Source organism: Ahaetulla prasina, chromosome 8, assembly GCF_028640845.1.
Source record: "Ahaetulla prasina isolate Xishuangbanna chromosome 8, ASM2864084v1, whole genome shotgun sequence".
Lineage (NCBI taxonomy): Eukaryota > Metazoa > Chordata > Lepidosauria > Squamata > Colubridae > Ahaetulla > Ahaetulla prasina.
In genome coordinates this window covers 1,714,015-1,728,245 of record NC_080546.1, presented here as the reverse complement: position 1 = coordinate 1,728,245, position 14,231 = coordinate 1,714,015, and the positions used below count along the sequence as shown (strand labels likewise).

The following is a 14,231-nucleotide window of genomic DNA, read 5'->3' as shown; positions in this document are numbered from 1 at the left end:
TTCCAGACATTGAGGACAATTAATCAGTGGAATGGAAGTTGTCTCCAAAAGTTTGTCTGGAATGGTCGAGGGTCTCCTGCCTGAGCAGGGGGTTAGACTAGAAGACCTCCGAGGTCCCTTGCAACCCTGCTACTCTGTTATTCTGGATGAGAGCCGTGGACTGAGGGCTGAGGGACTTCTCTTGGGTGGTCGGCTTCCCAGCCTAGGAAACAGGATGCTGAATTGCATGGCTGCTGGTCTGGTCCACCCTTATCTTCCTTATCATCCCATCCCATCTGGTCCAAAGGCATTAAGAGGATTACAGGAGATTCCAAGCCAGGAGAGATGGTAGCTACACGCAGCAGCAAATCCAAAGGCTGGCCGATCTTCGGGTTAGGACATTCCCCAAACTCTGTTTTACACTCCCCACTTCCACTACCCCAAGTTTACTCAGGAGCCATGCCTTCTTTACAGTATTTCTTGGAGGACATGCCTAGTTAAGTCATGGTTCATGTATGAGCTCATTCAGTGGCCTCCTTCTTCCACTGCTGGAGAACCTACCCCCACCATCATGTTGACCTTGAGAGACCAGATGACAGCCGCCGCCTTCTTCCTCTCCCAGGAACTGATGTCCAGAGAGAAGTATGTGAAGAAGCCAAGCATGGGATAAGAACCGCTGACTGTCCAAAAGGACTTCCTGAAAACGGAGGACAATAAAGCTGCCCCAAAGAGGAAGCCACATTCTCTTCTGGACCCTGAGGACCTCAGAATCGTATTAGCATCCCACCTGGAGTCTCCGAGCATCTTCTGATGGGGTCTCCAACCTGAAGGTGAGAGTTCCACCGGAGCCTCAGAGCAGAAGCAACTGCTGTCTTTGAGAAGGTAAGGTGGACCTTAGCTTCAGGTTCTTCTTGAGGAGTCACTTTGCATGTTGGGAAAGAACAGAACAGAACAACAGAATTGCAAGGTGAGTTTGGAGGTCTTCTGGTCCAACCTTCTCCTCCAAACCTTTACCATTTCAGGCAAATGGCTGTCCAGTCTCTTCTTAAAAACCTCCAGTGATGGAGCACCTACAGCTTCTGGTGGCAGGCTGTTCCACTGGTTAATTGTTCTCACTGTTAGGAAGTTTTTCCTTAATCCCAAGTTGCTTCTCTCCTCGATGAGTTTCCATTTGTTGTTTCTTGTTCTGCCTTCTGGTGCTTTGGAAAATAATTTGACCCCTTCTTCTTTAGGCAGCCCCTCAAATATTGGAAGACTGCTATCATGTCATCCCTAGCCCTTCTTTTTGCTAGATTAGACATACCCAATTCCTGCTACTGTTTGTATGTTTTAGCCTCCAGTCCCCTAATCATCTTGGTTGCTCTTCTCTGCACTCTTTCTAGGGTCTCCACATCTTTTTTATATCATGGTGGCCAAAACTGAATGCAATATTCCAGATGTGGTCTTACCAAGGCAGTATAAAGCAATACAAATACTTCACATGGTTTTGCTTCTATCCCTCTTTTGATGCAGCCCAGGGTGATAGTGCTGGCAGATAGTAACTTATTTCTATATGATTTTTCTTCTATTATCCAAAACTGGGTTCAAACCTCAGCTGGTCAGTTCTTCACAGCACCCTTTAGAAAATGGGAAGAAAGTCTGTTTAAGGAACCCTTCCTTCAACCAACTGACGAGTCAGCTTAAAAAGCAACTGCAGACTGGAAAAACATCAACAACCGCTGGACACCAAAGGCAGAAGAGAGCAGCAGAGTTCAGCACCTGGGCTTCATTTTTAAGATCTCCTCCTAATTTCCTGATAGACAGGTTGCTCTCCCAGATAGGTATTAAGACCTGAGTTTTGAGCTGCAATGGAGAGGTTAGTCCACCTTTTCTCCACCTTAGCAGCATTAAAAGATCTGAGGAATTCTGGGAGTTGAAGCCTCAAGAGTCGTCACGATTGAGAAATGCTGGATTGGACAGAAGTAGGATTTAAGCTATTTCACAGAATAGAACACGAGAGTTGGAAGGGATCTTAGAGGTCTTCTAGTCTGGCCCTCTGTACAAGCAGGAAACCTTATATTTCAGACAAATGGTTGTCCAATCTCTTTAAAAATTTCCAGTGATGAAGCACCTACAACTTCTGGTGGCAAGCTGTTCCACTGATTAATTGTTCTCACCGTCAGGAAATTTCTCCTCGGTTCCAGGTTGCTTTTCTCCATGATGAGTTTCCACCCATTGCTTCTTGTCCTGCCTTCAGGTGCTTTGGAGAATAGATTGATTCCCTCTTCTATCACACTTGGCCAATAAAATTCTGTTCTATTCTATTCTATTCTATGAGGCAGCCCCTCAAATATTAGAAGATTGCTATCTTGTCACCCTCTGATCCTTCTTTCCACTACCCAATAATCATCTTTGTTGGTGGATCTCTCTCTCTCTCTCTCTCTCTGTCTATCTCATCAATCCTCTATCCTCTATCTACATTGCTAAACAAATTATATTTTATTCATCACCCTCTCATCCGTTTGGAACATAGTTTTGTGGGGGGGCGGAATCAGGAATCCCTAAACCTCTTTTTTGGACTAGCAAATTTTAGGACTAGACATCAGCTTTTGTCTTGCTGTGGCTTATTATAAAAACTGACGCCTTCTGATAAAATGTGTGAGTTCAAAAATGTCCTCTCCTGATTTTGGCGACTGTAGACTAAACACAGCTGCCCTGCTCCAACGTTACCCATGGCCAGAGATGTTAGGAGCAAACCACAAAAGCTTCACAAAGTTTTCCTAGAGAAGCCTCCTCTTTCCTCCTTGTTAATTGGATTGTGACTCCGGGCTGCAACCTTCAAACTTGACCTGGTGGTGAATCCAAAGTCCCCAATCAAATTGGAGGTGTGGTTTTCTCCTTGAATTAACATCCCTCTACACTTTGTGATTCTTCTCCTACTTTCTCGATTAGATGGAAATTTGAGAAGGAGAGAAGCAACCTAGAACTAAGGAGAAATTTCCTGACAGTGAGTACAATTCATCTTCAGAAATTGTGAGTGTTCTGTCACTGGAGGTTTTCCACGAAGAGATTAGACAGCCATTTGCCTGGATTGATCTAGGGTCTCCTGCTTGAGCAGGGGGCTGGACTAGAAGACCTCCAAGGTCCCTTCCAAATCTGTTGTTCTGTGTTCTGTATTCTGCATTCAGTTCAGAAGAGTTCAGAGAAGGGCTAGGAGGATGGCATGATGGCAGTCTTCCAATATTTAAGGGGTTGCCCCAAAGAAGAAGGGGTACAACCAGTGGTGGGATGCAACCGGTTCTACCCGGTTCGGGAGAACCAGTAGTGGCAGCAGGGGGAGGCTCCACCCACCTGCCCGAAAATATCACGGACGCTCTGTGCATGCACAGAGGTAGCGCACACTCAAATTTGCAAACCAGTAGCGAAGGTAACTAAATACCACTACCGGGTGCAACCTATTGTCCAAAGCATTTGAAGGCAGGGAAAGAAGCAATGGATGGAAACTAATCAAAGAGAGAAGCAACTTAGAAATAAGGAGGAATTCCCTGACAGTGGGAAATAATTGGTCAATGGAACTGCTTGCCTCCAGAAGTTTCAGGTGCTCCATCCCTGGAGGTTTTTAAGAAGAGATTGGACAGCCATTTCTCTGGAATGCTATAGGGTCTCCTGCTTGAGCAGGGGGCTGGACTAGAAGACCTCCAAGGTCCCTTCCAGCTCTGGTCTTCTGTTATTCACCCGTTGATGGAGCACCCCTGTTTCACCTGGCTCCAGACTCCTCAGAGAGGGACGCTTAACAGGGATTTCTGTTCTCAGCTTGTAGGCAGCATTCTGGAGGCATTTTTCCAATAGCCATTTCATTTTAATTACCTTAGATATTGTGATTAAATGACATTTCAGATGTTTGAGGTTTTGCATGAAACTTTGTAGAAGTCTTAGGGAGGGAGGGAGGGAGGGAGGGAGGGACGGGAGACCCTCCGATTCTTGGGGGAAGGTGTGGGGCTGGAATGGGGGACTTGACAGTGCTTGGGGACCCAGAAGTGGCAGTTAAGGAAGAAAGCTGGCCCATGTCTCCTTCTGAGTCCAGGGGACGAAAGGATTGTGAGAAACAAACTCAGACAAATTTCATTTAATTGGGCTCAGCACAAATAGTCCTGAACGTATCATTTGACAATGGAGCCCAAAATTTATGTTACTAAGAGAGACAGTCGTCGTGGGTTTCGCCCCATTATGCGGTTGTTAAGTGAATCACGGCAGTTGTTCAATTAATCACACAGGTTGTTAAGTGAATCTGGCTTCCCCCTTGACTTCGCTGATCAGAAGGTCACAAAAGGGGATCGGGAGCCGCCACCCCCCCCCCCCGGGACACTGCAACAGTCGTAAGTATGAACCGTTGCGATCAAGCGTCCGAATTTTGATCACGTGACCGTGGGGAAGTTGTAAATTGAGGAACTGTCATAACCGAGGCAGTTGTAGCTTCAAAGGGTCACTAAACGGTCGTAAGTGTAGGATTACCTGCGGCCGTTATCCAGAAACTCAGCAGAACTTCTGCCAGCTTTGCCTCTAACCGTGCCTGGGTTTTGTTTCCCACACTAGGTTTTCAGAGGTTCGACTCACCCTCCGAAGTCACAATGAGCCTCCTCTTCCTCTTCTCCGTGTCGTTTGCTGCGTATGTTTCCCCAGGTATGTTAGCTGAGTTTCCAAACAACCGTCTCGCTTAGCAACAGAAATGTTGGCCTCACTTGTGGTCCTAAGTCAAGGACTACCTGCGTTGAGCACTTACGGTAGCACTTAGACTTATATACCGCTTCACAGCCCTCTCTAAGCCGTCTACAGAGTCAGCCTCTTGCCCAGTGGTGAAATTCAAATTTTTTTACTACTGGTTCTGTAGTGGTGGGCGTGGTGTGGCTTGGTGGGCGTGGCTTGGTGGGCGTGGCAGGGGAAGGATACTGCAAAATCCCCATTCCCTCCCCACTCTGGGACCAGCCAGAGGTGGTATTTGGTAGTTCTCTGAATTCAAAATTTCCGCTACCGGTTCTCCAGAACCTGTCAGAACCTGCTGGATATCACCCCTGCTCTTGCCCCCAACCATCTGGGTCCTCATTTGACCAACCTCGGAAGGATGGAAGGCTGAGTCAACCTTCAGCCAGTCAGGATCGAACTGCAGGCAGTGGGCAGAGTTAGTCTGCAATACTGTATTCTAACCACTGTGCCCCCATGGCTTGATAGATAGATAAATAGATAGACAGACAGACAGACAGACAGACAGACAGATAGATAGACAGACAGACAGACAGACAGACAAACCGACGGACAGACATAGCAACAGCACTTATATACCACTTCACAGTGTTTTCCAGCCCGTCTCTAAGTGGTTTACAGAGTCAGCCTATTGCCCCCAACAATCTGGTTCCTCATTTTACCTATGTCGGAAGGACAGAAGGCTGAGTCAACCTTGAGCTGGTCAGGATCGAACTCCTGGCTGTGGGCAGAGTTAGCCTGCAAAGCTGCATTCTAACCACTGCACCACCACAGATCACTCAATTAAGGGATTGAATTAACCCTTTCGCTGGCTATGCAATCTCTTGAACCTGAAATAAAGAGAGAAGTGACATCTGAAGCCCCCTGAATTAACCAAGTTTCAAATGAACCTGGCTTACTCCCGTTAAGCCAATGGAGCTCCCTGGCTTTACACGCGTGTGACCCCAGCAGTGGGTCAGTCAGACTGGTGGCCATGACGTGTAATGAAAAGAAGGACTAGGAGTGACATGATAGCAGCCTTCCAATATCTGAGGGGCTGCCCCAAAGAAGAGGGTGGGGACAATGGATGGAAACTAATCAAGGAGAAATGCAACCTGGAATTAAGGAGAAATTTCCTGGCAGGGAGAACAATCAATCAATGGAACTGCAGAGGTTCCAGAGGTTGTGGCTGCTCCAATACTGGAAGTTTTTAGGAAGAGACTGTCTGGGCAGCCATTGGTCTGGAATGGTTTGGGGTCTCCTACTTGAGCAGGGGTTGGACTAGAACAGGGGTCTCCAAGCTTGGCAACTTGAAGCCTGGAGGACTTCAACTCCCAGAATTCCCCAGCCAGCAAGCTGGCTGGGGAATTCTGGGAGTTGAAGTCCTCCAGGCTTCAAGTTGCCAAGCTTGGAGACCCCTGGACTAGAAGACCTCCAAGGTCCCTTCCAATGCTGTTATTTTGTTATCTCAGCTCCAGTGTTCTCCTTCCCCTTGTTCTGCAGTTTCGGCTTCTTGGTCGGCCACTTACCCGGACAACCTGTGGGCCAACAAGGATTCTTGTGCCGTGCTTCCCTGCACGTTTGCCTTCCCCAGCAGCGTCTCCGTCACAAATGGGATCATGGCCATCTGGTTCAAAGAAGAGGATACTCAGCAGATCACCGTTTTCCACTCCAAATCTCCGGAGACAGCCAATGCTCGCTTTCGAAACCGCGCCGAACTGCTGGGGGACCCCCTTGAAGGCAACTGCACCCTGGTCCTGCGACACTTGACGAAGGAGGACAGCGGACAGTATTCCTTCCGGTTCGAAGTGGTCAAGGCGAATAGTTGGACGGAGAAGAAGCAGCTCCAGCTGACCATCACTGGTAGGTGATCTATCTCTCCAACTATGAATGGAACCAGGTGTTCTGACCCAGCTCCCCAAACACGACAAACCCTCTGAAGTGAACTCAAAGATTCTTTTATTAGGAGCACCGTCAGTCTCGGCAAAAAGTCTCACCACAGGCTAACAAATCCGTAACAGTTGTTATGTGAATCACTGCAGTGGTTCAGTTAGTAACCTGGTTGTTAAGTGAATCTGGATTTCTCCTTAACTTGCTGATCAGGAGGTCGCTAAAAGGGGATCACATGACCCCAGGACATTGTGACCATCATAAATATGAACTGGTTGCCAAGCGTCTGAATTTTGATCGTGTAACTATGAGGATATTAGAATGGTTGTAAGTGTGGAAAATGGTTGAACAGTCACCAAATCAATTGTCATAAAACGAGGACTATTTGTAATTTAGATTGTGGCCAGTTTGCCTGGTTGGGTGTCACCAAGTGTGTTGGACTACAGCTAGGGTCTCCAAAGTTGGCCTTTTTAAGACTTGTGGACTTCAACTCCCAGAATTTGCAAAAGCTGGCTGGGGAATTCTGGGAGTTGAAGTCCACAAGTCTTAAAGCGGCCAACTTTGGAGAGCCCTGGACTACAGCATGGCCAATGGAGTTAAGAGGTCTTCTCCAGGCCATTCCAAAACTCATCCCTTTGCCCCATTTCTTTCCTCAGATAACCCTGACTCCCCCACCATTGCTGTCCCAGGAGACCTAAGGGAAGGAGTCCCAGCAACCTTTAAGTGTTCCAGTCCGTACGTCTGTCCCTACGACCACAGCTCCCTGAGGTGGTTTGGCTACGACCCTGAGACCTCCCATGTCTCTGGAACGGTCCAGCTGGACACCACGGCAGCCGTCTCTAAGCAGACCCTCCAAACGACACTAACCTGGAAGAACCACCAGCAGAAGTTGGCCTGTGAAGCATCGGTCGGAACCCGGAAGGCCAGAGGGGAAGTTACTCTCCTTGTAGGACGTGAGTAGGGCAGTCCCAACTGCCGGGATTATCTCCATCTCACTTAAGAGGCATCACGGTCAGGATCCAACCCAACAAAGGACCTTCTTCCAAACTTTGAAGGCCATCGCGCTGAAACAGGCTGAGCCGCCAACTCAATCCTTCGCCATTAGTGTTCCCTTCCCATAATTTCCGCTCCCGTAAATAAGGATATATAGATAAGTATAAATGTATAGTATTTATAAATAGAAATAAATATCAGTTTGGTTTAGTGTTGAAGGCACCAGGCTAGAACCAGGAGCTAGTGAGTTCTAGTCTTGCCTTGGGCATGAAAACTGGATATATGATTTTGGGCCAATCACTAGGAAAGAGTGAGATCTAGTCAGTGGTGAAATCTGAACCTATTTACTACCGGTTCGCTGGCTGTGCAGGCACGCTGCATGCACACCACACACTAAATGCAAGTCTTTTTTTTTTTTTTAAGTTTTATTTTTACAATCATATCAAATAATTCATCCAATGTACAGTTATATACTATTAGTCGGGCTTGCCCAGTCACCCCCCCCCTTTTTAATACTCTTCCCTCTTCTACCTTCTTTTACTTTCCAAACCTTCCTCTCCTTCTCTTATCTACATCCACTCCTCCCTCCACCCTACACCTTCCTTCTCCCTCTTCTACCCCTCTTCCTTCCTCTTCTCCTCTTTCCTACCTCCTTTCTCTTTTCTCCCTTCCCACCGTTCTAAAATGGTAACTGGACAGACCCGACCCTACATTAATTATATTTATACATCTTCAATAATCCCTGTACATTAACCATCACTCCATCTCTACCCTCAACCCCCAGTTCCCTCCCCTTACCCCCACCCCCACCCCGACTTCCCAGAACAAAATGCAGGGTATCAAAACTAACAATCATAATCCAAAATAATTCCTAAATTATAATCTCTAGTCACTCCACACTTAATCACACTCTCAATTCCCCTCTCCTTCAGAAATATATCTAATACAAAATATTTCCTAAATTTACTCATATGCTATTCGATATATTTTTTTATCTGATACTTATTTTGAATATAATCAATCCACATTTTCCATTCTAAAATATATTTTTCTTGTGTATAGTCTTTCAAGTAAGCAGAAATTTTTGCCATTTCTGCCAGATTGTCTTGATGTTTAATTTTTATTCCTTTTATTTGGCTTGCACCACGTAATCTATTCAATAAAATTTCTAAAGTTAAAATAAACAATAATGGAGATAAAGGACATCCCTGTCTTGTCCCTTTCTCAATTCTAAAAGACTATTTTGTTATTCCATTGGCACTGAAATAATCTTTTATTTTACTTTTAAAAGCATTTTTGTACATCCTATTCCGCCGAATATGTTGTAAAAAAAATGCTTTTAAAAGTTTAAAAAAAGGCTCTGACGATCACGTGACTTGGCTGGGATCATCCGAGCCTCTCTTTTTTTATCTTTAAAAGCATTTTTTAAAAGAAGTGGCCAGCGAGCAACCAGACGACCGGGTGATTGGTTTATGGCGGGGGCAGGGATTTTTGCTACCGGTTCTCCAAACCACCCGCCATCATCACTACCAGATCGGCCAATCCGGTCTGAACCGGGAGCATTTCACCTCTGGTTCTAGTCCTCTCTTTGGCATGAAAACCAGCTGGGTGACTTTGGACCAATCACCAGGAGACGTTGAATTCTCATTTTGGGATTTTCAGCCCAATCCACCTGTAGGATTGTTGTTTTAGAGAAAATAGGAGAAAGGAGTGTTGGGTATGTTCGCTGCCTTGAGTCATTTATAAAAATAACAAAGGCAGGATATAAATAAAAACAAACAAATAACCAATCCCTAATGAAGACAATTCATAAAGGAAGGAGTTGATGTTCAATGCATCTAGAGGTGAGATTTAGCTGCCTAGCAGCAGCAGGTAAATTCCTACCAATTTACAGGCGGTCCTTTTTTTTTGTTTTTGTTTACATTTATATCCCGCCCTTCTCCGAAGACTCAGGGCGGCTTACAGTGTGTAAGGCAATAGTCTCATTCTATTTGTATATTTACAAAGTCAACTTATTGCCCCCCCAACAATCTGGGTCCTCATTTTACCTACCTTATAAAGGATGGAAGGCTGAGTCAACCTTGGGCCTGCTGGGATTCGAGCCTGCAGTAATTGCAGGCTGCTGTGTTCTAATAACAGGCTTCTTACAGCCTGAGCCACACCGCGGTCCTTGACTTACAACAATCTGTTTACTGGCTCTTCAAACTTACAACAGCATTGAAAAAAGTGACCTAGGGCCCTTTTTCACACCTACGACCGCTGCGGCATCCCCTTGGTCATGTGATCAAAATTTGGCCCTTTGGCAACTGACCCATATTTATGACGGCTACAGTGTCCAGGAGTCACTGGATCTCCTCTTTGTGACCTTCCATGCGGAAGCCAGATTCATTTCAGCACCATGCTCCTAACTTAACTACCGTGGTGGTTCGCTTAACAACAGTGGCAAGAAAGGTCATAAAATGGAGCTAAGGCAGGGGTGAAATCCAACAGGCTCTGACAGGTTCTGGAGAACCGGTAGCGGAAAATTTGAGCAGTTCAGAGAACCTGCAAATACCACCTCTGGCTGTCCTCAGAATGGGGAGGGAATGGGAAAATATACTACATCTTTCTCCACCAAGCCATACCCACAGAACCGATAGTAAAAAAAAATGGATTTCACCACTGAGCCAAGGTCACTTAACAACTGTCTCGCTTAGCAGCAGAAATATTGAGCACAATTGTGGTCTTAAGTCCGGGACTATCTGTATTAACCTTGCGGGTTCTGGAGTAGAATTTCGCATTCTTTCATGTGGTGGGAGGAGCCGCCGTTGGCTCGGCCATGAAAGAGGTCCGTTCCCTCCAGGCTGCCCAACTTAGACGGGTCTACACAGTGGTGGGATTCAAGTAATTTAACAACCGGTTCTCTGCCCTCATGATTTCTTCCAACAACCAGTTTGCCAAACTGCTTAGAAAGTTAACAACCGGTTCTCCCGAAGTGGTGCGAACTGGCTGAATCCCACCACTGGGTCTATAGAATGGAAGCCCCCCTTCTTCTCATTCTCTGTTTTCCCATCTCTTATTTCCCTTCCCTTTTGCCCCTTCCTAGATGCCCCCAAAGGCCTCCACGTGGCCCTCGAGCCCCCCGCCCAGAACATCCGCGTGGGCGACGCCGTGACTCTGATTTGCAATGTCAACAGCAGCTACCCAGAACCCACCGCCTTCAGGTGGTTCAAGGACGGCACCGCTTGCGGGACCGAGCGGGTGAAGACCATCCGGCGTGCTTCCCTCAAGGATTACGGGCGCTATCACTGCGAGGCGGAAAACTCGCTGGGCAGCGGGGTGGCTGAAGGGCTGGCCCTCCCCATCTTTGGTGAGTAGTATCCACAACTATCTACCATTGACCTCTATCTACCATTGACCAACTATCTACCATTGACCAACTATCTACCATTGACCTCTATCTACCATTGACCAACTATCTACCATTGACCTCTATCTATCTACCATTGACCAACTATCTACCATTGACCAACTATCTACCATTGACCTCTATCTACCATTGACCAACTATCTACCATTGACCAACTATCTACCATTGACCTCTATCTACCATTGACCAACTATCTACCATTGACCTCTATCTACCATTGACCAACTATCTACCATTGACCAACTATCTACCATTGACCAACTATCTACCATTGACCTCTATCTACCATTGACCAACTATCTACCATTGACCAACTATCTACCATTGACCTCTATCTACCATTGACCAACTATCTACCATTGACCAACTATCTACCATTGACCTCTATCTACCATTGACCAACTATCTACCATTGACCAACTATCTACCATTGACCAACTATCTACCATTGACCTCACCCCATTCCTAAGAGGTCTGTAAGGGGCGTGCATAAGAGCACAAACGTGCCTATCGTTCCTGTCCTATTCTTTTCCTTCGTTATATCCAATTAATATAGTTATTACATACTCATAGTCATATATATGCTTATGTGTTGTATAGTTGTTTCATGCTTATGCTTATATATACTGTGCGACAAAAATAAATAAATAAATAAATATTGAAAGAAGGACCAAATTGACTCAAAAAGTTCCTTTTTTCAAATTTTATTATTTAAAACTTAACATGCTGGCCATATAAGCTTAAGAGTAGCCAGGGGTATGTCTAAACTTTAAGGCTTCTGGACTTCAATTGCCAGTATCCCCCAGCTGGCAGGCTTTAAGATGTATGGACTTCAAGTCCCAGAATCCCCCAGCCAGCATGTTTTCAGATGGGTGAACTTCAACTTCCATATATTGCAAGCATAATACCCAGTCTCATCAATCTTGTCTCTATGGCCTACAGGGGATGATGGGAACTGAAGTAGCATGGACTCCTCTCCCCATTCCCATTTCAAGATGGTGGTTCCCAGGGGAAGGAGACCACAATACTAATTTAGATTGCGGTTAGTTTGCCTGATTGGTTGCACCGAGTGTGTTGAACTACAATAGTATTCTCCAAACCTGGCCACTTTTAAGTCACTTATGGGCTTCAGTTCTGGGAGTTGTAGTCCACAAGTCTTAAAAGTGGCCAAATTTTTTATTTTTTATTTTGTCACAACAGTATATACAATCATCAACATAAACAATAACCCATCATGAGAGAAAAAAGTATATATAAGTAAAAGTATAAGTAAAAGTATGCATATAATACTATAATGAAGGGAACAATAGGACAGGAACAATAGGCACTTTTGTGCTCTTATGCACGCCCCTTATAGTCCTCTTAGGAACGGGGTGAGGTCAATAGTAGACAGTTTTTGGTTGAAGATTTTGGGGTTTTGAGAAGAGACTATGGAGTCAGGTAGTGAGTTCCAAGTGCTATCAACTCTGTTACAAAAGTCATATTTTCTGCAATCAAGTTTGAAGCGGTTGACATTCAGTTTGAATCTATTGTTTGCTCTTGTATTGTTGCGATTGAAGCTGAAGTAGTCTTTTACAGGAAGGATATTGCAATAGATGATTCTGTGTGTTAAACACAGATAATGTCGGAGTCGGTGGAGTTCTAAGTTTTCTAATCCCAGGATTTCAAGCCTGGTGGCATAAGGTATTTTGTTGTTTTTGGAGGAGCGGAGAACTCTTCTTGTAAAATATTTCTGGACGCGTTCGATAGTATTAATGTCAGAGATGTAGTATGGGTTCCAGACGGATGAGCTGTATTCAAGAATAGGTCTGGCAAATGTTTTGTATGCTCTGGCTAGTAGTGTAGAGTTTTTGGAAAAGAAGCTACTTTTGGGAGAAAGTTAAAAAAAAAAGTATTTTTAAAAAAAAGTAAAAAAAAGAGTTTTTGGAAAAGAAGCTAATTTGGGAGACCCCTGATCTGCAACAGCTTACAACCCCGTTTTCCTCAACTTCCCAGCCGCGGTGCTATCGGTCAGTCCTTCCTCCAGCATCCGAGAAGGTGAGCCGGTCACTTTGACTTGCGAGATCCCTGGAGAAGACCAGCAGGAGATCCACTACAGCTGGTTCAAGAACAACATCTGGTTCAAGGAAGGCGCTGCCCGCATCCTCACCTTCCAGGAGGTGACCGTCGGCGACACGGGCTACTACACATGCAAAGTCCAGAACGATAAAGGAAGCGAGACCTCTTCCGCCATCGGCTTAACCGTCTTCTGTAAGTTTGGACAATTGCCCTTTTTGTGTGTGTTTTGTCTCTGCAGAAACCTGGCAAGCAAACACCAGCCCTTCCAGGTTGCTTATTAATATCATCATTATTGTTATTGTTATTGATCGTTGCACATTCAGTCAGATGTTGAGACTGGGTTTGGGGTATTTTTGTCTACCTAGCGAGTCCTTTCCCAAGGATCTGGGATAGGCAGGTCTGGATGTTTGATGGTGTTACAGATATTGTCGCAGGATATTCCAAAATTCTGCCAAGCCCTGGTATGTTGCCAGCTTAATTAAACCAGGATTGGGGGCGTAAGAGAAACCACAGTTTGCAAGCAGGATTGTGAGGAATGCATAGGAAACAGTTTTGTTGCAAGCAGAAAAGCAAAACAATAAAAAAACCCTGACAAGATAGGTTGGAGAGAAAATTTTTAGGCATCTGTTTATTCTTACAGCCTTTCTCCAGCCCCTCCCCCCAAAATGCTTCAGGATCTCAGCTTATTTGAGGCGAGGGCAGCCACCCTATCTTGCCCCCCCCCCGGCAGTTTGGTGGAAGGAAACCTGATTTCCAAGGCTGGTGAGGGGGCTTTAAAATGAGGAAGCCCACTCCCTCCGCAGCCCCCAGTATGTAACATACATTTGGCGCCAGAAAGACGAATGGCTGCCTGTTTTAAATTACATTTACTGGGGAGTTGCTGCATAAAGCCAAATGAGACTCAGGATTCATTAGCTTTGCAGACAACTGCCAAAATAACAGCAGGCTGAATTTATCAGCGCAGACGGAGAGATTTAAAACTTGGATGTTACCGGACAAAATTAACGCCTCTGCTACATGTCCTTAAAACCGTGTTTCTCAACCTTGGGAACTTTAAAATGGGTGGACTTCAACTCCCTGAATTCCCTAGCCAGCAATTTTAAGATGCATGGACCAACTCCAGGACTTCTGAGAGTTGAAGTCCACCCATTTTAAAGCCACCAAGGTTGAAAAACGCAGCTCCCTG

At 45.5% G+C, this 14,231-nt stretch overlaps 1 protein-coding gene across 4 annotated transcripts in view; it reads left to right on the top strand.

Annotated features, from left to right (window-relative positions):
• Positions 1-738: 738 nt before the first annotated feature.
• SIGLEC1 (sialic acid binding Ig like lectin 1) overlaps positions 739-14,231 on the top strand; it is a 48,594-nt gene continuing 35,101 nt past the window's right edge. Inside the window, exons 1-7 of one of the 4 annotated variants that reach the window (XM_058193775.1) lie at positions 744-861; positions 4,233-4,334; positions 4,552-4,638; positions 6,199-6,558; positions 7,242-7,538; positions 10,664-10,927; positions 12,983-13,237. In XM_058193775.1, the coding sequence (XP_058049758.1) occupies positions 4,587-4,638; positions 6,199-6,558; positions 7,242-7,538; positions 10,664-10,927; positions 12,983-13,237 (1,228 nt within the window). In that variant the 5' untranslated portion in view covers positions 744-861; positions 4,233-4,334; positions 4,552-4,586. Of the gene's footprint in view, positions 862-2,972; positions 2,992-4,232; positions 4,335-4,551; positions 4,639-6,198; positions 6,559-7,241; positions 7,539-10,663; positions 10,928-12,982; positions 13,238-14,231 lie in introns of those variants that run through there. The other 3 variants (XM_058193776.1, XM_058193774.1, XM_058193777.1) reach the window with 3 other exon arrangements.